The sequence below is a fragment of the Brienomyrus brachyistius genome, chromosome 7, assembly GCF_023856365.1.
Source record: "Brienomyrus brachyistius isolate T26 chromosome 7, BBRACH_0.4, whole genome shotgun sequence".
Classification (NCBI taxonomy): domain Eukaryota; kingdom Metazoa; phylum Chordata; class Actinopteri; order Osteoglossiformes; family Mormyridae; genus Brienomyrus; species Brienomyrus brachyistius.
The window spans coordinates 14,121,201-14,149,079 of NC_064539.1; the positions used below are offsets into that span (position 1 = coordinate 14,121,201).

The 27,879-nt window shown below is 41.5% G+C and overlaps 1 protein-coding gene across 1 annotated transcript; it reads left to right on the forward strand.

Moving 5' to 3' along the window:
- Positions 1-1,254: 1,254 nt before the first annotated feature.
- Positions 1,255-27,383, forward strand: npffr2a (neuropeptide FF receptor 2a). Its single transcript, XM_049020429.1, has 6 exons — positions 1,255-1,484; positions 11,074-11,411; positions 14,031-14,130; positions 15,998-16,808; positions 17,804-17,872; positions 25,557-27,383. The coding sequence occupies exons 2-5, from the start codon at positions 11,081-11,083 to the stop codon at positions 17,843-17,845; spliced, it is 1,284 nt and encodes a 427-aa protein (XP_048876386.1). The 5' UTR covers positions 1,255-1,484; positions 11,074-11,080; the 3' UTR covers positions 17,846-17,872; positions 25,557-27,383.
- Positions 27,384-27,879: the final 496 nt, after the last annotated feature.

Sequence of the window (27,879 nt, forward strand, 5' to 3'; positions counted from 1 at the left end):
ACTATGTACAGCTGTCCATAGCACTGGACACCGTGGTCCAGGAGCGTTGATGGTCCTGCTCACGATCTGAGACGACCTGGACTTCAAGCCCCACTAAGAGCCCATCCAGCTTGGCAGACCTGCACTCTCCCTAAATGAGCACTTTCCATTATACTCACCAGTGGCTCTGTACAGTATGTACTGTGCTAAACTGGGGAATATTTTTCGCACTTGCCCCCATGTATCCCAAACTGGAAACCAACCATACTGTAGTGCTAAATCCTCCTACTATTTCACATTCACAGTTGTTTGTACATACCTCTTTATTCTGGAATCACGGTTACCTAGACTTGCGTGTTCTACTGGACTCCAGGGCAGTGGGAAAATTTGTGGATCACCCTGGTAAGGGAGCACTCTATTCCCCTTGAACCACTGCCTGTACCCCTAGTTGTGAAGAGAGTAGACAGGACTCTGCTCAACACTGGGCAGGTAATTTATCACATGATCCTACTACAACTCTAGGTAGGCGCTACCCATAGCAAAGAGATTTGCTTTTTGGTATTACCAGTAGTTAGAGATGGTCTGATATTGGGGCACCCCTGGCTACATCTTAATAACCCCTACATCGACTGGGTTGTGAGGGAAATCATCGCTTGGTCTCCCCGCTGTCATCCATCCATCCATCCATTTTCCAAATCGCTTATCCTACTGGGTCGCGGGGGTCCGGAGCCTATCCCGGAAGCAATGAGCACGAGGCAGGGAACAACCCAGGATGGGGGGCCAGCCCATCGCAGGGCACACTTACACACCATTCACTCACGCATGCACACCTACGGGCAATTTAGCAACTCCAACTAGCCTCAGCATGTTTTTGGACTGTGGGGAAATCTACACCCTTGTTTCAAATTTTAATTTACCAAAAGCCTGTTTCGTGCTTACATCATTAATCACACGTTTTGAATATACATTGTAATTAGACTACAGCCACAGTTTATTTTTAAGTATTGTGTCATTATGTGACTTGTTCCTTCGGTATAGTCAGCTATAAATTTAAAGTTTATTATGTAAATAACAAAGCTTTTTGCGCAAATGCGGGCTCGGAGCCCCTTTGCCATGCATGTATGACAGAGCATGTAACATACATTCCGCTTGAGTTTTCAGGCACCACTGGCTTTAACTTTGGCTTAGGTGAAGCCCATCCCCGTACAGTGACGGCTGAATTCATCATTACCCAGCACCAACCAGCCGAAACATCATTTAGTGACTGCAGTTCCTTTAACATGTGGCGGAAACGCGCAGATGCGACGCACAGAGAATGATTTACATTTTGTAAGTTGAATTGATACAGCAGCACGGACGTCCTCTTCTGTGCATCTTCTGAAAACTGACATACATTTTTTTCGAGAAACTTTTCCATTTTTTGTATTAATTTTCACCTTAAGGAAAGGTAATCATCGTCTTTTCCATAAACAAGTCGAATACATTTGTGGCTGTGCTTAATAGAGGTAAGTTTTAAAATTAATCTTTTTCAGAACATATTATTAAAAAAACATATTCTTTTTAAGTTGGCAGATATCGTTCTTGATGATTAAATAATACACATATTACAGGAAATACAGAAATGCAGACTTATTTTGTGTCATTGTGAGGGAGAAAATACGATCTGTTACATTTCATTGGAGTTGCTATAGGGTTATTTCTGCTTTGTAGCCAAAATCCCTTGCTGTTTGCAAACTGCCGTTTTTCGAATTTCGGTTTACTCTGTTTATTATATTGTTTCCACATAGTCGTTCGCATATAATATCATTCGTTACCAAAACCCGGGTGTTTTCCTTTTCCAGATTTATTAATTCGGCTTTTGCTTAGATATGACACATGCCATATTAGAAGAGATGCTGGCAAAGAGAACTGGCTGGTTCGCACAGTTGTCTTTCAGCGCTGTATATCGCAGACATGTATTACCTTATGATAACCTAGCTAGCGGCAAACTAATCCTTTAGATCTCAGCTAAAATGAAACAGATTACGTTACATAAAATAGTTACTGTAAATAGTTTACTCAATTATGAACACATGTTGTGCATTTGTGGCATTGACTCACATTATGGGGTTGGTTGGAACAACATTAATAGTCCATGAATTTTGTAAGAATCTAGTATCATACAAAAATAACATAACTTTTGTTTTAACCAGGTTTAAAACAAACTATCCAGTGACAGTGAAATAATGCTTCAGAATCTGTAAAACACTACAATATTTAATTTAACTACAATTTAAACATTGTCCAGAGAACAGTAAGTAATAAAACAATAAAGTATGGGTCACTTAATATTTCAAACAGGGCATTGTTTCTCCAAATCATTTTTCAATTAAACAACTTGTTTTTAATTATTGAACAGAAAATTCTATTAAAATACACAATATTACATGCCAGCCTACCCCTGCTACACTCTGTATGCACTTCACAGTACCAAACTGGCATGACTTATCACAGGCTTTCAAATCTTAGCACAGAATATATAGCTAATCCACATCTCTATTTGGTACAATTGATTTGTTTTCAGGATCTCACACAGATACATATAAAATTATACATTTCCTATTAGGTAATTTTTTAAGGGATCGCCGCGTTAGCAGTGTGCAGCCTTCCAATCTTTTGACAGGGTGGATGAATGTAGTTCATGTGCATACATCCTATAATGTTGGATTTCTCTGAAAGCTCTCTCTACCCGCTTGGAAAGTATTGCTCAGTCAACCAACCTTTACAGCCAACCAGGCCCAGTCTCCTCGACCTGTAGAGGGCAGCAATGTCTGAGCAATGATGGATGTACATTTCAGCATGCCACTTATTTGTCATTCCCTGCTCAATCAGTACAAATAATTTTATGAGGTTTAAAAAGTTTTATGATCATCATCATTATAAGTAATAAAAATTTATCTAAGAATTAATATATTTAGGATTTTGGCATTTATATATAGCAGGCTCTGCTTATCAAGGTGTTGCGGAGCGGCATGGCACAGGTAGGAATAGAGTAACGATCCGCTGGCAGCTCCAAGAACACAAGGGGTTTATTACAAAATAAGACACACTATGAGACTTAAAGGATCACAAAGGATCAGAAAAACAGGAAACAACTGGTAATAAACTAAATCATAAAATAAACACACCTAGAGAAGGAAGAAAACACAGGGAGCAAGACTAGCCAAAACAGTAAAGCAAATAACAAACCGTAAGAAACACTTCTGAACTCCAACATACATCTGTACACCATAACTCGAACTCACAGAGTAACATCTAACAATGACCAACTGGTGATACTAAGGACTAACAAAAGGCAGGTGTGAATTATCAAAAACAACCAATCAGTGAGGGTACAGGGCAACAAGACACGGGTGAAGAAACTGCTATTGAACACATAACTAAGGAACTTACAAGACCTGAAACTAAGGAAATACAGGGGGGAAAAAACAAGTAAAACAGAGCATAAGCAAGGCGGGGGGCAGATAACCATATACAAGACAAATTAAACACAGGAATAAAGAATATCAAACTATGGATAAAAAAGTAATAACCAACACAGGGGGAGTGGGGACCAGTGGCCAACCGCTTAGCTAATTAAGCTACACGGCAGCCTGGGGGAGCAAACACACATGACTGAAGAGGGAACAGGACAGCCAGCGAAGGGGACAAGACACTTAAAACAGAGACCGATGGTTTCCGATACTGACATCCAGACACAGTTAAGATACAGAACAATTTAACAAGAAAGGGAGAAAATATAGGCACACAAAGAGATAAACACAATTCTAATGCAAAGACAAAGTAAGATTGCAGCTTCATAGCTACAGGCTAACTCAGGTTATCTCATTTTCCAACATGTCTTTAATGTCTCTATGTGAGATTCAAGATGAATCTAAGATGAATACAAGATGAATTTAGAGTGTGTTTCCTTTAGTTATGCATATAATTTGTTGATCCATTGATAAGTATAGCGACATATTCTTCAGCCACTGTGCAATTGATGGTTTCTCTGTTCCTTTCCAGAACAAAGCTAGACATACATCAATTAATGTGTGCTACTTCTCATAACAATGTCTGACTTTTTTTCAGATTTCTGATATTTTTCTCAGAGTTCTCTGAAATTTATTTCATGTGGCCCTAATCCTCTTATGTACCTTTGGATTGTGCATGTTGAGGTATTATTTTTTTTAATGGAGACAATATGGGTTCAATGAGTTATGAGTCTTGGCAGGAGGGATGTAACTTTTGAGCTGTAAGTATTTTACAATGTGTGGATTTTTTTGGAATGTCATACTTTGTTGATTTTTAACTCTGCGAAGGACATCAATATGTTATCTTTATATATATTGACTTTTTTGTAACCCTTTTTAATGCATGTTTTGAATTCCATTTCTAAATGGTTTGAATTTTAATTTCCCTAAATCGGAGTGAAGGGAATTTATTAGACTCATCTAAATATTTCTGAACTTCATACCAAACACCAATCATGTTTACCAAGCATGGGTATGGTGTTTTTTTTCTTTTTATCAGGTTACTATTTTTATGGAGTATAGCTATAGGCTGAAGGGTAGTCTAGATTTGACAAAAAATCAGTCATGCCAGTGAAGGCATAGAAGAGAAGTAATTATTCGTAATTTAGGTCCCCAGTAGAAAAAGGTGTCAGTCAACAGTATGCTTTGATACACTCTGGTGTTCTTCTGAATATACAGTATGTCGTATGTGTTGCTGATATAGACCTACCATCATTTTTGGTAAATGTACTGAATGAATGCAGCAGATGTGGAATTTTTTTGTGTTTGTGTGTTTCCCCCAAGCAACATTCAGAAAAGGCTGGATGAAGCCGTGCCGATGCATATGCGCGTTTACATCCTAATGTGAAGCGGGAAATTGTTAATATAAATACGAGTACAGCATGGGTATTTTTTAGAATGCTGTACTATAACAGATATTTATTTTGTTATGCTTTGTATTTTTTAGACAAGATTTATGCGGCACAGTTCTAAAATGCAGCTGAAAGCTACTAATGTGAATACAGTACAAATCAGGTGCAGTTAATTTTCTAATTGTGCACCTTAATGGATATTTATTTAATTTTTATTTACGTGAGATAATATATATTTTGATTTACTTTTAAGTGCATTTTAGTTTTTTATTAGTAGGTTGCAGCAGTATTGACAGAGATTTTTTATTTAAGACAGTCATACTTTGTTCAGTTAACCACTGTTTAATAATGAAAAAAGAAGCAATTTATGTTTTGTTTCTTTTACCTCAGCTGAACCAAAAACATACCGAAACGTGACTTCAAAACTGAGGTTCATACTGAATCGTGATTTTTGTGTACTGTTGTGTAATGCAAGTAGGGGTGATCAAAATAAGGTAGCAGTATCGCAGTGGTATCACACTGGTTTACTCATGAATTGCTCTGTGGTCAGGATCCCCTTTTCCCTTGAGAGATTTAGCTACATCACAAGCTAAAATAAGTAGGTTTTTACTACATACTTAAATTTGAATCCAGCCAGTAATATCAAAAAACAGGATCTCTGCGTGAAAAAGGTCTGCTTTATTTTCTGTATGCATCTTTTCATGCAAGTTATGCCAGGAAACTTTTCAAGGGGGAGTATGGGGATGCAGATCTCTAACAAATATTCATGTAAGTCACTTCTATGTTTTAATGGCAAGGAAAGGTATTTTATATAACAGTATTTTATATGTTTGCATGTCTTCTTCATATTATGAAAGTGTCCTCAGGGGACTCCTATTTCCTGTCACAGTCCAAAGACATGCAGTTTAGGAGAACTTGCCCCACTGAGTATCCAAAGTGTGTTTGCCCTGTGATGGACTGGCATCACATGAAGAGTAGGCCTGTACCTTTGCTTTGTTCTCTGTGCTATCTGGGATAGAGAAGGCTCCTCTGGGAATCACTGGCTGTATGGATAGAGTATATTGTACTAAATTTACCAGTTTATGACTCCATAGAGTAGGGGCATCTTCACATATTCACATAGTCCATTTAAACATGCAAATACATAAACAGTAAAAAAAAAAAAAAGGATGAGAATATTACTTTTGTTCTCCTTGTTACATCAAAGTACTGCAGCACTCAATATGTTGTATTATATAATGTTTTGTATGAAGTTCATCAACATGAGGCCAACCTTAGCGCAGTTATCCGTCATACATGGTTTTGTGTAGTTATGTTTATGAAAGACAAAGTAAGGTAAGACGTATTGGACGCTGTCTTTCTAACAGTGGGATTTGTGGTTCTAATCATATGAGGATGTTATGGATCAGCACTGGGAAGCAGGCAAAGGAAGCCGTGAATACAAAAAAAAAGGGTTTATTTGCAGGGGAACACACGTAACGTTAATGACAGGACTGGGGAAACCTACTCTGACGTGGGCTTAAATACACTAAACCAATCAGAAAAAAACACAAAACAGCTGGTAAACATGGGGAATTCACATGGGGTAGATGAGGGGACGTGGCACACAGGAGGATCGGACAAGCGGGTCATGACAGAGGATCAAAATTCTACCGATTAGCCATGAAAAGCAACATTGTGCAGGTCCTCATTGTGCCACCAAAACAGCTATAAAGACATGAATTCCACAAGACCTCTGAAGGTATCCTGTGGAATCTGGCACCAAGACATTAGCAGCAGATCCTTTAAGTTCTGTAAGTTGGGAGGTGGGGCCTCTGTGATAACTGGAAAAGTTCTCCCCAAATAAGCTTGATGGGCCGAATGGTCTCCTCTCATTTGTAAATTTCTTATGTTTTTTTCTTATGTTTTGCAGTTTGGCAGGGTGCACTATCCAGCTGACTTGGGAAATACCACTGCATTGAGGTAGTGTATTTGGTCTGCAGTAAGGTTTAGGTAGGTGGTATGTGTCAAAGTAATGAATGCCAGGACCTAAGGTTTCCCAGCAGAACATTGTCCAGAACATCACACAGCCTTCCCTGTGCCTTTACCTTTTTCCCATAGTGCATCCTGGCGCCATCTCTTCCCCAGGTGAATGACGCACACATTCATAGCCGTCCACATGATGTAACAGAAAATGTGACTCATCATACCAGGCCACCTTCTTCCTTTGTTCCATGGTTTAGTTTTGATGTTCATGTGCTCATTGTAGGCACTTGAGGGGGGTCAGTATGTGCCTTACTAGGCAAGCAGCAATGCAGTGTGTATTCTGACACACTTCAGTATGTTACTTTTTCAGCAACTTGGGCTACATTAGCTCTCCTATGGGACGAGACCAGACAGGCTTGCCTTTACTCCCCACACTATAAATGAGCCTTGGGCAACACGACCTCATTGCTAGTTTATTGGTTAACCTTCCTTGGACCACTTTTGGTAAGTATTGACCGCTTCATACCGATACTCCACAGGACCTGCGATTTTGGAGATGCTCTGACCCAGTCATCTAGCCATCACAATTTGGCCCTTGTCAAAGTTGCTCAGATCCTTACGCTTGTCCATTTTTCTTGCTCATCACCGTCAAGAACTGACTGCTCTCTTCCCTAATATATATCAGCACCCTTATCAGGTGCCATTGTAATGAGATAATCAATGTTATTCACTTCACCTCTCAGTGGTTTTCATATTACAGCTGATTGGTGCACATGTTACCATCATCATATGTGTATATATAACTGAAATTTAACATATATTTTTACAGTATGAATATGTAGAAATTTAACAGCTTCCAGCTGAGTACTCTGTTGAGTTAAGTGAATAGGTAATTATTAGTAACTGAATAGTTTTGTGAACCGTCACTGAATCACAATAAGCCATCTGTATATTTGTTTCATTGCAAAACTACAATTATGAATACAGAAGGGTCTAGCTATAGGCAGAACTGACAGTTGCCTAGGGCCCTCCATTTACCTTGAGTTGTGGAGGATGTAAAATGATCATCAATTTTCTTGATAGTGGGGGCCTCCCAAGCAAAGCTTTGCCTAGGCCTCTTGAAATAGTAGAGGTGGTCCTGGATGGATATAAAGTTCTCCTTATACATTGCACTTGGTCTGTAAATATACTGCAATAGCACAACCCAGCCTGTTAGAGGGCTGACTTTAACTAATCAGGTGTGCATTTCATTTTACCCACCTTGCTATTGTTTGTTTAATGCCAGTTTAATGCCAGTACAAGGCTAAGAGATAGGGTTGATAGCTGATACCAATAGGCTGTTCTGCTGTGGCTCAGTGCTCTTATCTGGGGCCAGTGTGAATTACACTTACTTTTAGTTGCTTTCCAAGATTATTTTATATCCTCTAGCTGGATATGGGTTGAGGTCATAAGGTAGACAGTCAGCACCTATGGCTATTAGCTGTAAGCAAATACAGTTTCAGTTTCCAGATGCTTGTGACTTGCTCTTGCTTGAAAAGCTGGCTTCTTTCAATGGTCTGTTTTACCACCATTGTTACATACTGTACTGTCAACTGTTTTTCCCCTAACATAAGGGCTAGAGGCTACTAAATAATTTCTGTCTTAGCACAGCAGGAGTATGTGCCGCACCATTCAATCAGTTTATCCAGTTTGACAGATACTGTAGACGTGCTCGTGAATAATTTGCCCAACATATATATAGCGAAAAGCTGATGCCTAATTATTGTGACGCATCATTTACTTGATACAGATAAAACTGACAGAGAGTTTTACCTTTTTTATTATTATTGATTTATAAGTAAAAAAACCTCCGGGAAAAATAACATACCGGGTGACTTGGCCCACAATCATATTCTTGGAGGACAGCTTCCATCCCAGAGGTACTGCATCCACTTGTAATTTCAGTGGTTTTTCAAACAAAGGGGCAGCTAACGCTGGTGAACTGCTGAGCAAAGCTTTAACAGAAGTAAAAGCAGATTAGCAGGAGGGAGACTACACAAACGGGGTATTTTTCCCAAGCAAGCAGGTGAGGGGTAGAATGTCAGGAAAGTTTTTGCGAAAGCATCCATCCTGTAGTACCCCACCGTTCCCCAAAAACTCTTGAGCTCCCTTTTTTGTCTTGGTCACAGGAAAAGACTCAATAGCCTGTACTTTAGCATTTAGGGGTCTGACCGTTCCCTGACTTACTAATTTTCCGAGATGCATAATAATACCCTGATCCGATTCACCAAATTTCTTGAGGTTCGGCACCAGGGAAGCCAGTTGTGGGCATAGGAACACCTATTCTAATGTCTCCATGTCTCCATGTTCTCTTCCCATGTATTGGAGTAAAGCACCACATTGTCGACGTACATTTCATAGCTCTGTACACCTCCTAATACCTTGTGCATTAAGTGGTGGAAGGTAGCTGGTGCGTTACGCAGCCTAAAGGGCATCACGGTGTACTGGAGGAAGGTGTCGGGTGTGGCAAAGATACTTCGGACGAACAGGGCATCAGGGGCACTTGCCAGTAACCTTTCAAAAGGTCCAGTTTAGTTAAAAATGCAACAGATCAGTACTCACCTGATAGGGATGCTGCTTAATGGGGGCCGAGGTGGGAGAAACTGTTGAAGGGTTAGCGACAGAGTGATCCTTATCGGGCTTCAACATATTTATATGATACATGCAAGTCTTCCTTCTGCAATTTGGGGTCTGTACTACATAATCCATGGGGCTCAGTTTCTCTTGTACGACATGCGGTCCAGAGAATCCGGCATTAAGGGAGGAACGAGTCACACTGAGAAAAGCTTGTTCTCTTGTCTTCTTATCGAAGTCTTTCTTCATCACGACTTGGGAGGTACTTAACGAGCGTTTAGCAAGTTCTTGAGGTAATGTCAGCCACTCGTGGAGTGGGCCCACGTAGTTTAATTTCTTTGTAGACTGAGGAGATGTGGTCAGAGACAATAATTGCTCATGAAATATTTTTAAGGCTCCTCATACAGTGTGTCCAAAAAACTCCACTGGACTGAAACCTGTCAACTCTTGTAAAACATCTCTAATTGCAAAGAGAGGGAGGGAGACACCCCACTCTTTCCCAGGTTTGATGCAGAAGGTGGGTACCATATTTTTAAAAGATTGATGACATGACTCCACGGCTCCTTGACTCTCCGAATGATAAGCGCTGGACACAGTATGCCGAATGTTCAGCTGACAAATAACTCGGGCAAAAAATTTTGAAGTGAAATTTGCACCCTGGTCTGACTGCACATACTTGGGAAGCCCGAAAGTAGTAAAAAAAATTAATAAAGTCCTTTATTATTATTGTTGTCCTCAAGCTACAGATAGGAATAGCCTTGGGGAAACAAGAAGCGGCACACATGAGCATAAACATATAAGAATTCCCCAAGTGAGTTTTGGGTAGCAACTCCACACAATCCATTATCACGTGCTCAAATGGGACGCAATGGGGCAGGTGCAGTGGTCAGATTTGGCTTCCCTACTAGTTGACACGTATGACACACTTTACAGTACTGCTTAACTTCCAAACGTACCCAAGGCCAAAATAAATGTTTTAGCACTGTTGCTTCATAAATCCGGGGTTGGCACTAGAATTCCACCTCTGGTCTTTGTGTATGGATTTTCACTGCATTGTCTGGGTTTCCTCCTGAAGTTCCGAGCTATACAGTTACTTTGATGTCTCTGAATTATCTTGTGTGTGCCTTGTGATGGACTGGCATCCCTATCAGGGTGTACCCCAGCCTTATGCCTTGTGATGGACTGGCATCCCTATCAGGGTGTACCCCAGCCTTATGCCTTGTGATGGACTGGCATCCCTATCAGGGTGTACCCCAGCCTTACGCCTTGTGATGGACTGGCATCCCTATCAGGGTGTACCCCAGCCTTACGCCTTGTGATGGACTGGCATCCCTATCAGGGTGTACCCCAGCCTTACGCCTTGTGATGGACTGGCATCCCTATCAGGGTGTACCCCAGCCTTACGCCTTGTGATGGACTGGCATCCCTATCAGGGTGTACCCCAGCCTTATGCCTTGTGATGGACTGGCATCCCTATCAGGGTGTACCCCTGCATTATTCCCTCTGCTATACAGTATCCTGCCCCATCTGTGACCCTCTCCAGTATGCAAAAGACAATAATAACTGTCAATTCTAATCGAACACAATGTTATTTTTGTACTTCTGTTTTTTAGATTCATCATGAACCAAAGATTGGACCCAAACATTACACTGGGGGAAAGTCAATATTGGTATTTTCCCAATAGCTCTCAGGAATATGGCTCCCCTCAGGAGAACATCACATATGTGGTATATTACCTCCATGAGCCGCCTGCGGTGGCTGTCTTCATCATCTCCTACCTGCTTATCTTCCTGGTCTGCATGGTTGGCAACGGGATGGTATGCTACATTGTCTTAAGAAGCAGAAACATGCGCACGGTCACCAATGTTTTCATCCTGAATCTGGCCATCAGCGATCTCCTTGTGGGAATCTTTTGCATGCCAACAACACTTGTGGATAATATCATCACCGGTGAGTACCATGGTCCCATACACAGCACGGCACAGGATAGGGAGAGAAATTGTGCAGAGATGAGTATCTGGCCAGCTAATTAACTTTGACAATGGAACCATAAGCAGTTGGGATCTCTGTACTTTTAACCTTTACTATTTAAATACTATGTTTTGTTAGTTAGAGTGGTATAGGTTGTTTGACATGACCTGAATTATTCCATATGAATATTAAAATTAATTATTTTAATATCTGATATTGATCTTGCATATTATGTCACTCATTGCAAGATTCTGAGCTCTGGATAATATGCTAATCTAAGTCCCAGCAACCCTGCTCAAGTTATGCAGTTGGAAGATGGATGAATAGATATAATCTATATATCTGTACAGGTTGCCTTGCCTGAAAGACAAGGCAATTACCATAAAACAAACAGAATTTTTAAGGTACACAAGACCCTGTAGGTGATGCCCTAAAGATACGACCTTCATATTTAAGAGTTTAATAACACTCTTCAATGAGAATGTTAAATATGTAATGAATACATCCACAGGTATATGATTATAGTGATTTTGTAATATTTTAGCATAGCTGAATAGTGAGATTGGGAGGCCTGGCGGGCAGCACTGTCACGTCACATCTCCCAGGGCTTTCTCCCTGTGTTAGGCTGGTTTCCTGTAGATGCTCTGCTGCTCTGCTTTCCCCCTGTAGTCCAAAGACATGCATTTAGGCTCTAAATTGCCCATATTAAGAAATTTACAAACAAGAGGAAGCCATTCGGCCCATCAAGCTTGTTTGGGGAGAACTTAACTAATAGCTCAGAGTTGTTAAAATCTTATCTAGCTCTGATTTAAAAGAACACAGGGCTTTAGCTTTTGCTACACTAGCAGGAAGAGTATTCCATACTCATACTCAAAATTCATTTTCAAGTGTTCTCCCGCTACACGCTATATTGCATGTGTGTGGCCTGTGATGGACTGGCATCCCATCCAGGGTGTATCCAAGCCTGGTGCCTTATGTTGGCTAGGATATGGTCGGATGGATGCACGAATGCAGGCACAGGCACATCAGAAGTTCAGGAAATTTCCCTGGAGGTCAGACCACCAAGGCCCTCATTTCCTGCACAACTAATAAAAAATGTTAATATTGTGATTATACTGATAGTGTTTATTATTATTATTATTATTATTATTATTATTAACAATGATATAATTAATAGGGCTTATACATTGAACAAAAATATAAACGCAACACTTTTGTTTTTGCTCCCATTTTTCATGAGATGGACTTAAAGATCTACAATTCATTCCAGATACACAATATTACCATTTCTCTCAAACATTTCTCACAAATCAGTCTAAATGTGTGATAGTGAGCACTTCTGCTTTGCTGAGATAATCCATCCCACCTCACAGGTGTGCCACATCAAGATGCTGATCTGACATCATGGGTAGTGCACAGGTGTACCTTATACTGCCCACAATAAAAGGCCACCCTGGAATGTGCAGTTTTGTCTCACAGCAAAATGCCACAGATGCCACAAGCATTGAGGGAGCGTGCAATTGGCATGCTGACAGCAGGAATGTCAACCAGATCTGTTGCTCGTGCATTGAATGTTCATTTCTCAACCATAAGCCGTCTCCAAAGGCGTTTCAGAGAATATGGCAGTACATCCAACCGGCCTCACAACCGCAGACCACGTGTAACCACACCAGCCCAGGACCTCCACATCCAGCAGGTTCACCTCCAAGATCGTCTGAGACCAGCCACTCAGACAGATAATGCACGGCCCCATGTTGCAAGGATCTGTACACAGTTCTTGGAAGCTGAAAATGTCCCAGTTCTTGCATGGCCAGCATACTCACCGGACATGTCACCCGTTGAGCATGTTTGGGATGTGCTTGACCGGCGTATACGACAGCGTGTACCAGTTCCCACTAATATCCAACAACTTCGCACAGCCATTGAAGAGGAGTGGACCAACATTCCACAGGCCACAATTGACAATCTGATAAACTCTATGCGAAGAAGATGTGTTGCATTGCATGAGGCAAATGGTGGTCACACCAGATACTGACCGGTTCTGAGTCCCCAGACCCCCAATAAAGCAAAAAACTGCACATTCCAGGGTGGCCTTTTATTGTGGGCAGTATAAGGTACACCTGTGCACTACCCATGATGTCAGATCAGCATCTTGATGTGGCACACCTGTGAGGTGGGATGGATTATCTCAGCAAAGCAGAAGTGCTCACTATCACACATTTAGACTGATTTGTGAGAAATGTTTGAGAGAAATGGTAATATTGTGTATCTGGAATGAATTGTAGGTCTTTAAGTCCATCTCATGAAAAATGGGAGCAGAAACAAGAGTGTTGCGTTTATATTTTTGTTCAGTATATATTGCCCATAGGTGTGCATGTGTGAGTGAATGGTGTGTGAGTGTGCCCTGCGATGGGCTGGCCCCCCGTCCTGGGTTGTTCCCTGCCTCGTGCCCATTGCTTCCGGGATAGGCTCCGGACCCCCCGTGACCCAGTAGGATAAGCGGTTTGGAAAATGGATGGATGGATGTAAATAATAATAAGAATATTATAATACATAGTTCTGCTGAAATGTAATTAAGACAGTCAATCTCTTTGACAGGCTGGCCATTTGGAAGTCTGGTGTGCAAAATGAGTGGGATGGTCCAAGGAATATCGGTGTCGGCTTCAGTGTTTACACTGGTCGCCATTGCGGTTGACAGGTCAAATCATTTTATATGAATAAACATAAAACAATGTGTTTGTGTCATTTGTTTATAAAGTGCCCCCAGTCCATGTACCATATACAGGTGCTGGTCATATAATTAGCGTATCTTGAAAAAGTTGATTTATTTCACTGATTCCATTCAAGAGGTGAAACTTGTATAATGTATACATTCATTCCACAGAGACTGACATATTTTAAGTGTTTATTTCTTTTAATTTTGATCATTATAACTGACAACTAATGAAAACCCCAATTCAGTATCTCAGAAAATTAGAATATTACTTAAGACCAATACAAAGAAAGGATTTTTAGAAATCTTGGCCAGCTGAAAAGTATGAACATGAAAAGTATGAGCATGTACAGCACTCAGTACTTAGTTGGGGCTCCTTTTGCCTGAATTACTGCAGCAGTGCGGCGCGGCATGGAGTCGATCAGTCTGTGGCACTGCTCAGGTGTTATGAGACCCCAGGTTGCTCTGATAGTGGCCTTCAGCTCTTCTGCATTGTTGGGTCTGGCATATCGCATCTTCCTCTTCACAATACCCCATAGATTTTCAATGGGGTTAAGGTCAGGCGAGTTTGGCCAATTAAGAACAGGGATACCATGGTCCTTAAACCAGGTACTGGTAGCTTTGGCACTGTGTGCAGGTGCCAACCCCTGTTGGAAAATGAAATCTGCATCTCCATAAAGTTGGTCAGCAGCAGGAAGCATGAAGTGCTCTAAAACCTCCTGCTACACAGCTGCGTTGACCTTGGACCTCAGAAAACACAGTGGACCAACACCAGCAGATGACATGGCACCCCAAACCTTCACTGACTGTGGAAACTTTACACTTGACCTCAAGCAACGTGGATTCTGTGCTTCTGTCTTCCTCCAGACTCTAGGACCCTGATGTCCAAAGGAAATGCAAAATTTACTTTCATCAGAAAACATAACGTTGGACCACTCAGCAGCAGACCAGTCCTTTTTGTCTTTAGCCCAGGCGAGACGCTTCTGATGCTGTCTGTTGTTCAGGAGTGGCTTGACGCAAGGAATGCGACAGCTGGAACCCATGCCTTGCATACGTCTGTGCGTAGTGGTTCTTGAAGCACTGACTCCAGCTGCAGTCCACTCTCCCCCACATTTTTGAATGGGTTTAGTTTCACAATTCTCTCCAGGGTGCGGTCATCCCTATTGCTTGTACACTTTTTTCTGCCACATCGTTTCCTTCCCTTCGCCTCTATATTAATGTGCTTGGACACAGAGCTCTGTGAACAGCCAGCCTCTTCTACAATGACCTTTTGTGTCTTGCCCTCCTTGTGCAAGATGTCAAAGGTCGTCTTTTGGACAACTGTCAAATCAGCAGTCTTACCCATGATTGTGTAGCCTACAGAACTAGACTGAGAGACCATTTAAAGGCCTTTGCAGGTGTTTTGAGTTAATTAACTGATTAGAGTGTGGCACCAGGTGTCTTCAATACTGAACCTTTTCACAACATTCTAATTTTCTGAGATACTGAATTGGTGTTTTCATTAGTTGTCAGTCATAATTATCAAAATTAAAAGAAATAAACATTTAAAATATGTCAGTCTGTCTGGAATGAATGTATACATTATACATGTTTCACTTCTTAAATGGAATTAGTGAAATAAATCAACTTTTTGAAGATATTCTAATTATATGACCAGCACCTATACATGTACTGTATGGGACTTCTACTAACTTCTTAGAAAATGGATAGGAACTATTAAAGAAATGCATATACTTTATATGAAAATGGTAAACCTTACAGAACATATTTTATAAGGTAAAAGGAAGTGTTATATCAAATTATTTTGTATTACTTTGACCATACAGTGAAATGTACTTTTCCCCCATTTTAGGTTTCGATGCATTGTTTACCCTTTCAAGCAAAAACTGACAATATCAACATCAACACTAATAATTGTGGTTATATGGCTTCTAGCACTTTCCATTATGTGCCCATCTGGTGTCATGCTGCAAGTTACCAAGGAACAGAATGTGCGTGTTCTTCTAGGGAATGGCAACGAGACAAGCCCTTTCTACTGGTGCAGGGAAAACTGGCCCAACCAAGGAAGAAAGATTTACACCACTGTCCTCTTTACCAGCATTTACCTGGCACCGCTGATTCTGATCGTGATTATGTATGCTTGGATTGGTGTTACCTTGTTTAAAACGGGCATGCCTGCAGAAGGAAGTTGTGGTCATGAAAACCGACTGATAGTCTCAAAGAAGAAGAAAAGGGTCATCAAGATGTTGCTCACTGTAGCCCTGCTTTTCATCTTGTCCTGGCTGCCCCTCTGGACTCTAATGATGCTGAGTGATTATGCCAGCCTGACCGAGTACCAGTACAGAATGATAAACATCTACATCTATCCATTTGCACACTGGCTTGCTTTCTTCAACAGCAGCATCAATCCCATCATCTACGGCTTCTTCAATGAGAATTTCCGAAGGGGATTCCAGGCAGCGTTCAAGTTACAGCTGTGCTCGGCTGGTGGGGGCCGCAAACAGACCTACTCACACAGGGTTCACACAAATTCTATTCTTCCCACCAACCTGCATGTGTCCAAAGGGCTCGCTCCTCTCAGCGTGAACTGTGAAGAGAACAACCGCTCCACCGTAAGCTCCAACCTGAATGACCAAGACCTAGTAATGGAGGACCTTGAAAAGGTATATCACTTCACCGTGTGTGGTACTTCATACATATTTAAAGTAATGATTTTTCAAATTCAAATGTCTTATTAAAAAGCAATTAATCTAAAAAATGTGGTTTTATTATTAAAAATTATTATTATTAATAACTACCACATTTTCTTTGCATATGTACAGTTATGACAAGTTACCCACTGCTGAGGCTACGAGTTAAAATTATGCCACTAACATGCAAATAAAAAAGTAAAACAATTGCAAGTTTAAAAATGACTAATTAATCAGACTCAGGCAGTGTTGCTTTTGATTTTTTTTAAGTGATGATAAAACTTCAGTTCCCTATACTATGTTGAATGAATGTTATGTATGTATATATAGCAGTTTTCAAGACACTAGAAGCACTTTACAGAATCAGCCCACGCCTGGTTAATGTGACAGCAGCCATTCACCACACAGAAGCTAATATGGCGAAGGGGCAGGGAGAGAATTCACTAATTAGGTACAGGGGATGATTAGGAGGCCAGATTTACGGGCCAGAGTTAGCCAGGACATTGGGGTACCAATGTCCAGGGATCTTTTATGTTTTATTGGAAGGACAGTGCCATTTTTACAGCACAGTGTCCCCATCACCGCATTTAGATCTACACAGACTACAGGATAGGCTAACCTGTTGTCTACACCAATGCTTCTTTCAGTACCAACTCAGCTTTCCTCAATAGCCTCCCATCTAAACACTAGCCGGGTCAAAACCTGCTTAGCTTCAGACAGATTACCTACAGTAATCCTAACTGCAGGTGGTATGGCTGCATTGTACTATGATGTTTAATTTTACCAGCACCCTTAATTGTCTCAGTCATTCCCAACAATAACTGCCCCTGCAATTACATCGAAGCTTGTGTTTAAAAATGTTTTTAAATGATTCATATAACCATGTCATTCCTTCCCAGGGCACTCCAGAGGTTCTTAATGAGATAAACTGAACTGACTGGACTGATTTTGTTCCCTTCCATGTTCAGATGTATGCCCCCAGGCAGCCTGACAGTCATACCCAACAGTGATGAGGTCCATCCAATGGATTATTTCAGGTACAGTACATTCATCATCCAACACTGGGGGTGGCATTTCTTGAATTTTTGGTGGCTGTGTCTTCAACATCGAGAAGTTAGCTGGCTATTTTTTCCATTTATAAAGCAGATGGTAAAAAGTAGGGATTCACCCATTTATTGATTGCTTGCTGTTTTTCTTTTAACCAAAATGGAATTAGCTAGGAAGAATTGTGCTCTTTTGAGAGCACAGATTGGAACAGGAGGGCAATCTGATATGCTGACTCAAAATTAGTCTTCCGTTTGCAGCTGGAAAGTCTTTCCAAGTTTATATATTTTTCATGTTTCCGGTAGACAGAACCTTGATGCCAGTTCACACTAATGACCGAATAGTAGGAAACAAATATAGGGCTTTTTATGCTTGATTAACCCCAATTCAAATTAATTTGGGGTGGAAAATGTACTTATTATAAATATGGGAAGTATTCTTTACACTTTCATTAATGCATCTGTAGAAATTTGGAAAAAAATAAAATACTTATTTCAGTGACATATAATTATGTTATGGGGTGGCATGGTGGTGCAGTGGTTAGCACTGTTGCCTCACACCTCTGGGTCACATGTGTGTGGAGTTTGCATGTTCTCCCCATGTCGTCGTGGGGTTTCCTCCGGGTACTCCGGTTTCCCCCCACAGTCCAAAAACATGATGAGGCTAATTGGAGTTGCTAAATTGCCCGTAGGAGTGTATGTGTGAGTGAATGGTGTGTGAGTGAGCCCTGCGATGGGCTGGCCCCCCATCCTGGGTTGTTCTCTGCCTTGTGCCCAATGCTTCCAGGCCCCCACGACCCAGTAGGATAAGTGGTTTGGAAAATGATGGATGGATGCATTTAAAAGAAATATCAAGAAAACATTAGTTTGAAGCACATGGCTCACTATTTTGCTACTAATTATATGAAACATGTTGTTAATTTAGTTGGTTGGCTATTCATATGCATGGGTCACTCCACTGTGTAACCAAAAAGTGAATACAGTTTGAGGGGCTCGTACCCTGACCATTGAATGTAAATGTTCAGCGCTCTTGTTCAGGTCACACAGTGTTTTGATGTTTGGCCTGTTGGCCCCGATGACTCATATTTAGAGAACGGTGCTTAAACTCATTACTCTTACTGTTGATGGTAATAGAGTGAGATGTGTGAGACGTGGAACAATTTCATCAATCTCTTGACAGGGTTTATTTTACTGTCAGCCTTAATTTTGTTTGTGAGGCTTATGCAGTTTCAGAAGCACTGTCAAATGAATGTACTGGCTGAAGCAGAGGTCTGTGTTCCAGTTGTGCTCGTCAAACTCTGTGTTCTGGATTATGTTCAGACTGAGCTCTTAATTAATTTGCTTTGATTGACCTGTCGGTCGAATGAATCGCATGATTAAGTACCCGGGGCTAGAGTACAATGCCAAATATTTAAAGCAGCAATGGATTAAAATGAACAAAGATCTGCAATGACAGTATTTTTTTCTCAAATTAGTCCTTTTTTTGTTGTTTTTTTCAGTTCACTGCACAATTATTTGCACATCCTGAGGGAGGGGCAATGCACGCTATGCTTATTTTTTTCAAGTGTTATTTTTATTTTTTGCCTGATTCTGCTTTTCTGATTTTTTTTTCCAGTTGTACTTTTAAAGGAATTAGCATGCTTTCTGTCGATAGTCATCAAATAAAGCAGTGTTTTTGTCAGCAATACAGCTTTGTAACATTCATATGAATGTGCTGCTGTCAGCCTGTGGTTGGGCAACTTCTCATTTTACATACATGAAGCAGGCTTCACTTGGTTGGCTTGCAGACAAATAAACTGGATGGATGGATGGATGTGAACATCTATGCTTTTTGTTTCAGTGTTCCTGAAAGGGAGGACTGGCTTTTTCCTTACCATTTTCTTAATCTTCAAGTGATATACCGGGCACATTAAACATCCTGTTACGAAAAGTTGCACTCTGCCTTTCTTCTATAAATTCTCTTATTTTCGTTAATTCTTCCATTAAAACCAAAAGAATCAAATCGTGTTTTTAAACCCCTAATCATCTGCTTGTCATTCCTCTGTGGGAATCTATTAAGTGGAATAAGCTTTCAACCAGTGATCATTTATATCTGGAGTAAATGCATTTGATTAGTATTTGTCCAAACCATCAGCAAGAGTGGGGGCGGTGGCTGAGCTACTGCTTGCATAAATAGAGTACAATAGAGGAGATGTACTTAACATGTCTTAGCCTGCACATACCTTGCTAAATGCATACTAGATGTTACATTTAACAGCACTTTAATGTGATATATTAACCATCAAAGTGCATTTTGTATGAAAACATTAGGGCAGCCATATATGATGCAAGACAGGAATAAAACATTAACTGGACAAAGCTGGACATTAACCACGATTGAAACCTGCTGAAATACATGTAACAAATAATAATAATAATAATAATAATAATAATGTGTTGTTACCAATTCACCCATCTCCTCCAACATTATGGAATAATGACAGGACCAGTTAGGAACATGGGACCCAGATGTGGAGCAAACCATAAACCTACAGTAAACGCTAAACGAGAGTCATAGTCAGGAACGAATGCTAGGATCAAAAAGTATGGTATTCTGTCCAGAGTAGGGAAGGGAAAGACACACAACTCTTTTGATTTGAATGCTTATTTGCTATGCTTAATGCCACCACATTGCCGAGTCATCAAGAAGGCTAATTTGTATTGAAGCTTGTTTCAAAATCAAGCAATCAAATTTAACCAAGTAATCATGATAGCTCTACATGCAGTCAATGATAGTTCTGTCGGCAGAATCACCTTGTTACTGAGAGCCATCAAATGGTGAGACTTGTCAAAGCTAAACAGCAGGCTACAAGTGCAAAAATAAAATGTTCAGTACAACAATGGTCTGCAGAATGGCTTCCCTGAACATCCAGCTCCTCAACTTTGGAAGTGGTTCTGGAGACAAAAATAGTTACAGTACACTGCTTCTTGGAACAGCATCATACTGTATATACAGTACAGACGCTCCTCTACTTCAAACTTTCAACTTACGAACTTTCAGACATAGGAACGAAGAGGATTGTAAGTCCAAATTTTGTTAGTTGGGCTCCTGTTTCCTACCTGCAACATTTAATTATTTTTTTTCTGTGCGCCAATTCCGGGTCGTACGACTTCTGGCCACTACTCCCACCGAGCAGCAGTGTAGCGTGCGTACTCCCCGCGTCCTACTTCTATGTACTTGCATATACCCTTAAAATGATATTGAATAATGACTTACGAACATTTCAAGTTGCGAACGGCCATTTACAGCACAGTGTCTCTGTCACTGCATTTGGATCCACACAGTAAAACCAGCATCTCGTTCGTAAGTAAAGGAGTATCTGTATTTATAAAAAAGTAGGTTTTTCTATTTCATATTAAATTAAACATCTAATCCATTCAAGTCATACAACCAAAGAAGGTGAAAGACAGTACATGTAAAGAGACGATCAAAACTGCGTAGGGAGAAAAACCTCAGACAGTGTGATTAAGCACTGAAATTATTTGGAAATGGGCATGGCTGGTAGAGCAAACTAGATTTTGGACCCAATGTAACAATTGTGTACTATTTTTAGCTTTAACAGAATAATGCATTTTTCAAAATGCATTTATGTCATACCACTGTTTGCCAGCAGAAAAACTGAGCTCACTTACACTCTGAGAAAAGTCAAAATGTATTCATATGCCTCATTTTAAATGACTAAAAATGTACAAATTATTGAAAAAAGTTTTCTGCCTTACATCTTGTTGAATAGATCACATTATCATATTGAATAAAAAATATACTTTCCTTGAAAGTTACAAGTTAATAAATTAAACCGTATTGTAAATAAAATTGCATTTGTGTTGATTTTTTTATCAGCAGTTGTTTTTTCAGCAGTGAAATTCTGCATTGACAGTTCATGGGACTGAATCCAAATATCATCTTTGCTTGCAGCGTAATTAAACTGATATGGCATGCCACAGGTAACAAAAAGTATTGTGTATAAAGATGATCTAACAATCCAAAATTAGGCATAAAAAGCATTGTGGGCATGAAATCTATTTAATAATGTATAATACAATGAACTATACAAACAATCAAAACAAATTACTATCATGGAAAAATTCCCTCTCAAAATAAACTTTAATAATATCAACATCCAAAGAATCCCTTCTTTACCTATAACTATCACCATGAACAAAGGATTTATAATTCAGACAAAATTTTCATCCCTGCTTACCCAAGTCCATTCTTTTCATTTTACAGTATCAGCGCTGTGTTATCAAAAAATAGGCACGGCAACACGATCATGTCAAATACAGCGAGTAACTTTATTCTAGTCCAGAATGCAGCAGCCAGAGTCCTCACCAAAACTAAAAAATATGATCATATTACCCCAATTTTATCTTCACTGCACTGGCTGCCAGTTAGATTTCGTGTTGACTACAAAATACTGCTCTTAACCTATAAAGCTGTAAATGGTCTTGCATCGCAGTATGTGAGTGACCTCATTTGCAACTACATTCCGAATCGTACACTTAGATCACAAGATGCAGGTCTTCTATCCATACCCAGAATAAACAACGTTACTTTTGGGGGAAGAGCATTTGCTCATAAAGCACCACAGCTATTAGTGTTCGGAACTCAAACACAATCTCTGCTAGACCTACACCTGTTAGGTGTAGGGCATTAATTCTACTCCATCTTCTCTTTTCCGAGCTGATACCGAGCCGACTTCTACACCGTGTGAACCCGCACCTGGACTCCTGGAGATGAAACTAACTGGGACTTTATAACTATATGAACTCTAATGAATCTCAGTATAAATGCAGTTTCATGCTCCCCGGTCGCCCAGAGGAGGATGGGGTCCCCTTCCGAGTCTAGGTTCCTCTCAAGGTTTCTTCCTGCTAGAGGGAGTTTTTCCTTGCCACTGTCGCCTCAGGCTTGCTTGGTGGGGTTCTGGCCGGTTAAATGTAAAGTGCTTTGTGACAATGACTGTTGTTAAAAGCGCTATATAAATAAAATTGAATTGAATTGAATTGATTGTGAGTTTAAAAAGGGAAACCACAGTAGCAATGACTTACCACTGGGAGCCGTTCGTTTACAAAACCGAGCAGAAACGTGCGTACGCCATGTGTGGAGCTGCCGTGAGAATGTGCGTAGCAGTACGCCGAGTTTTGTTTTTATACATCTCGACGTGAGCGTGAAAACGGACGTACACAACATTTTCGTGCGTATGCATCGTTTATACATGAGGCCCCTGGTCTTAGAGGAATGTCTTATGAGGAAAGGTTAGCTGAGCTGAATCTGTTTAGCGTCGAACAAGGGAGACTAAGGGGGGACATGATCCAGGTATATAAGATTCTAACAGGTCTGGATGCTGCTCAATCAAATGGCTATTTCAATATTAGTTCAAATATTAGAAGTCGTGGCCATAAGTGTGAAATTAGTGGGACAACATCCATCCATCCATTTTCCAAACTGCTTATCCTACTGGGTCGTGGGGGGAGTGGGACAACATTTTAAAACAAATTTGAGGAAGCACTTCTTTACACAGCGTGTAGTTAGAGTATGGAATAGTCTTCCTGGTAGAGTAGCGCAAGCTAAAACCCTGGGTTCCTTTAAATCAGAGCTAGATCAGATTTTAACAACTCTGAGCTATTAGTTAAGTTCTCCCCAAACAAGCTTGATGGGCCGAATGGCCTCCTCTCGTTTGTAAATTTCTTATATTCAAACCATATGACCCCCTATCCACAACACTTGGCACTATATACTATATATGTACATAACCCCTCGACCAATCAGAATAAGGGATATGCCCCCTCCCACTTATGACGTCATAAACGAAATCCCTATCAAGCTCCACCCAAGGTACCAGGTTTCCTGTGCTCTTTGTGATGTGTAAACTAGCATTAGTATGCCTGTCCAACTGACAGAACAATTTTGTTTCAAACACTTGACAGTTAGTTTTTCTTTTGCAGAACAAAAATGACATGCATATATATATATAGTATATATTCGTAAGTCATTATTCAACATCATTTTAAGGGTACACGCAAGTACTAAGAACTAGGATGCTGGGAGTACGCACGCTACGCTGCTGCTCGGTGGAATTAGCGGCCAGAAGTTATACTAGGCGGAATTGGCACACAGAAAAAAAAATATGTTGCAGACAGGAAACGGGAGCCCAACTAACACAATTAGTCTGGGACGATCCCGTACTTCAGGCTCTAGCCCACCAGGGCAGGGACATCCTGGAGGAGATGTCGCTGCCCGGAGACGCGCACCTTGCCGGGGAGGTGCGTGCAATTCTATGGCAGCTTAGATGAGGAGCTGCAGAGTCGATGATGTGGCGTGTAGCGTTGGACAGCGGACTGCCATATGGCCTCTGAGCTGCCTGAAGTGCCCCCCACTCTGGCTCCATCTGCAGGGAAAAAGAAGCGGAAAAGCCGACACCAGAAGGAAGCACCGGAGGTCCTCTAGGGAGCCGTCACGGTCTCTGCTATCACCCCTGCACAAAATCGGGAGGAACCCCTCCCGATTCTTAATCTGGCGGTGTTCGCGCCTGATGCCACCGCCGTTTCGTCCCTGCGGACTCCTGACGTCCGTATCACCGCCGCTTGGTTGCCGGGATCAGCAGCTTGCCCCTATTCCGGAACACGCCTGGCCCTTAAAGGGGCCAGATATGTTTGGAGTGCCATCCCGCGGGTCCCCACAGTCCTTAAATGGGCAACGCCTGCTATCAAGGCATGATTCCCAGCAGTACCCTCCGTGGTTCCTGTGCCGCCGGTGGATGCTCTGCCCCCTGAGGTTCCCGCGCCACATGTTCCTGCTACATCCCTGCTGCCCCCTGAGGTTCCTGCGCCGCACATTCCTGCACCGTCCTCCTTGGTTCCTGACCATCCAGCAGCCCCTCTCCGCCCTCCGTGGTTCCAGATCCTCCTGCTTGGCCCCCCGTGGTTATGGATCCTCCTGCTTCACCCCTCGTGGTTCCAGATCTTCCGGCTCTAGTTCCTCCAGCTCCTGACCCTGCTCCCATGACCCCTGTCACCAAAGAGATTCCTGACTATCGGACCATTGCTCCTCCTCCCCTCGTGGAAATGGAGGAGGAGCTCGAGTGGGACCCCTCAGGGATCACCCTAACCTCACCAGGGACTCCTCCTCCTCCAACACCCCCGCATGGCAGATCCTGGCTGGGTCCCTGCCTCTCTGTGTCCCGCAAAGGGAGGGGACATGTACGTAGAGGTCCTCACCCCCTCTGTCTGTCCCTCCACCTTCTTCCTCGCCCCCTTCGGCATCCCCTCTGACTCTGGTATCACAGTCACTGAGGGTCCCTCCTGCTCTGCCCTCGCGGTCGCCCGTCGCCCCTGCAGTTTCTGCGTTTCGCCAGCTGGGGTTCCCTCCGGCTCCCTGTTTCCCCCTACCCAGTGCTTCCTTGCCTCCTTCCTTTATGCCCCCTGTGTTTGCTCCTCGTCCCTCTGTTTTGCCTGTGTTCACGCCTGGTCCCTTCATTCCTCCAGTTGCTGTTCCCCCTGTGTCCCGTTTTTTGGTACCCCTGTGTTTGTCAGCGTTCCCCGTGGTTTATCAGTTGTTGTCTGGGTTGTTGTCCTTATGCCTGTTTTGTGTGTCGGTCTTGTTCCCTGTGCCCCGTTGATATTCTTGTTTTTGTCTTCCCAGGTCCCGTGGAGTCCCCCATCCTGTCCCTGGTCTCGTCGCTTTGCCTGGAGTGCACACCTTTTGGGGAGGGGGGGGTTCTGTCATACTCCTTCCGTGTGCCACGCCCCCTTGTTAACATCGTGTGGAATCCCTGTGTCATCAGCTTTTTGAGTTGGTTTTCATTAGTCTTGTGTATTTAAGTCTGTGTCTAAGTTTGTTTCCCTAGTCCTTTCATTGTATTGTGATTCTGTCCCACATGCCTCTCCATCTCCCTCTTAAATCCCTTTTTACCTTACCTTTCGTCTCCTTCGCCTGCTTCCCTGGTCTGAGCTCGCCGTGTCATAACACAAACATTATCATCGTCTAATCATATAATGTTTGTTATTAATGTATAATAAAGTTGTCTGTTTTGAAGTACACTGAATATTCTACTAATGCATTACAGAGACATTATGAAGGTACAGTTAATGTAAAGCATTACCAATGGTAATAAATATTTTAATATGTTGTGCTTTTTTCACTGTTATATTTGAAATTGTTTAACAGTAACAAAAATGTCCTTATGTCGTTGTTATCTGCGTGGGTTCAGGATCCGGGTTCAAGTCTCCGCCTGGGTTACATGTCTGTGGAGTTTGCATGTTCTCCTTATGTTGTCGTGGGGTTTCCTCCGGGTACTCCAGTTTCCCCCCACAGTCCAAAGACATGCTGAGGCTAATTGGAGTTCCTAAATTGCCTGTAGGAGTGCATGTGTGAGTGAATGGTGTGTGAGTGTGCCCTGCGATGGGCTGGGCCTCCATCCAGGGTTGTTCCCTGCCTCTTGCCCATAGCTTCCGGGATAGGCTCCGGACTCCCCATGACCCAGAAGGATAAGTGGTTTGGAAAATGGATGGATGGATGGATGGATGGATGGATGGGTTATTGTCTGCTTATAAAGTATTTGTTTATCTGTATATGTTCATGAAACTGACCTAGATTGCCTGGAAAAGTTTAAAGGGATCATTTTATTTCTGATTATACAAAAATTGTTCTCTGTAGCTTATGGATTTGAGACACTAATTATAGTGGTCTAAATACTGCCTGGATTAATTATGCCTGAGAAAGTCTATTGTGTGTGCAAATGTACAGTATGTGTATTTAGGTGCTGTTATTGACCAAATGGATAGCTATAAATATTTTGGTATTGCTCCTGATAATAATCTGTGTTTTGAATCCCATGTTCATGCTACCTCTAAAAAGATCCCGCAAAGACTTTAGTTTTTTAGAATGATGAATTCCTTGAACATTTTGACTGAGATGATGATTTTCTTTTATCGAATCTGTTTTTGTATTATTGCGTGGTCTGGAAACCTAAACTTGTCCAACAAGAGCAGGCTTGGAAGTCTTGTGGCCAACAAGATATCTGGGAGGAGTCATGCCAAATTGTTGGACATATTGTTGGGCAGGTCCTCAAAATGGAGAGCTCAAGCTATACTGTACTGTTAGGACCAAGTGGGAATTTGTGTTATTGCCCTTAGATTGGCATTTCACCATCTCTGTCTGTAGGACTAAGAGTCTCCTTCATCCTCAGTGCTATTCCTATGCTTAATAGCAGATAGCACTGCCTAGTATTGGATATGAGCACGCTAGCATATTTTCACATTGAATAATGCACTTACAATTGAAATATTGTGCTTAAAATTTAATATGTAAAAATTTTTTTCTGCAAAACTGTACATCTGCAATTGTGTGTTTGTCTTCTGGTACTTCTTATGTATCTCTTGTATTGTGTTGTGCTGATGTTGAAGTCCATGTTGTCCTTTCGTGCTCTGTTGGATGTGAACACAGGCAGCAAAATGCGTTCCCTTGCAGGATAATAAAGTTATCTTTGAACCTTTAACCTTTGAATTTTTCAAAACTCACTTAAGGCAGGATTATGGAAACAAGGCTATAGTGTTGATTCATAAAAATCTGTCTAGATCATTTACTGAGTTTTTTTTTTTTACTCTAACAGAATGTAAGAATGTTTATGTAGAGATTTATGCAATTCAATCAATATTAAAAGGAGAAAAAAAATAACTCAAACCTGTGCATCCTGCAGTGGGCCCTAGACTTACTGTTATACTGTAATGAGCAAGCAGTTGCAGTAGATGGAAGACTTGCAGGAGGCATAACAACAATAAGGGGCAGGACTAAACTGATCGTGTTGACAGAATTCATTGGCAAGTGGTTATCAACACTATGCCAGTGAATTCCTCATCTAACCAAACCCATCTAACCAAATTCGGGCCTCTGGTAACATGAGGATTTATGTGAGGGTAGCTGAGTGGATTTGAAGGTGGTTAGAGAGCATTTCTTCTGTGTTCTC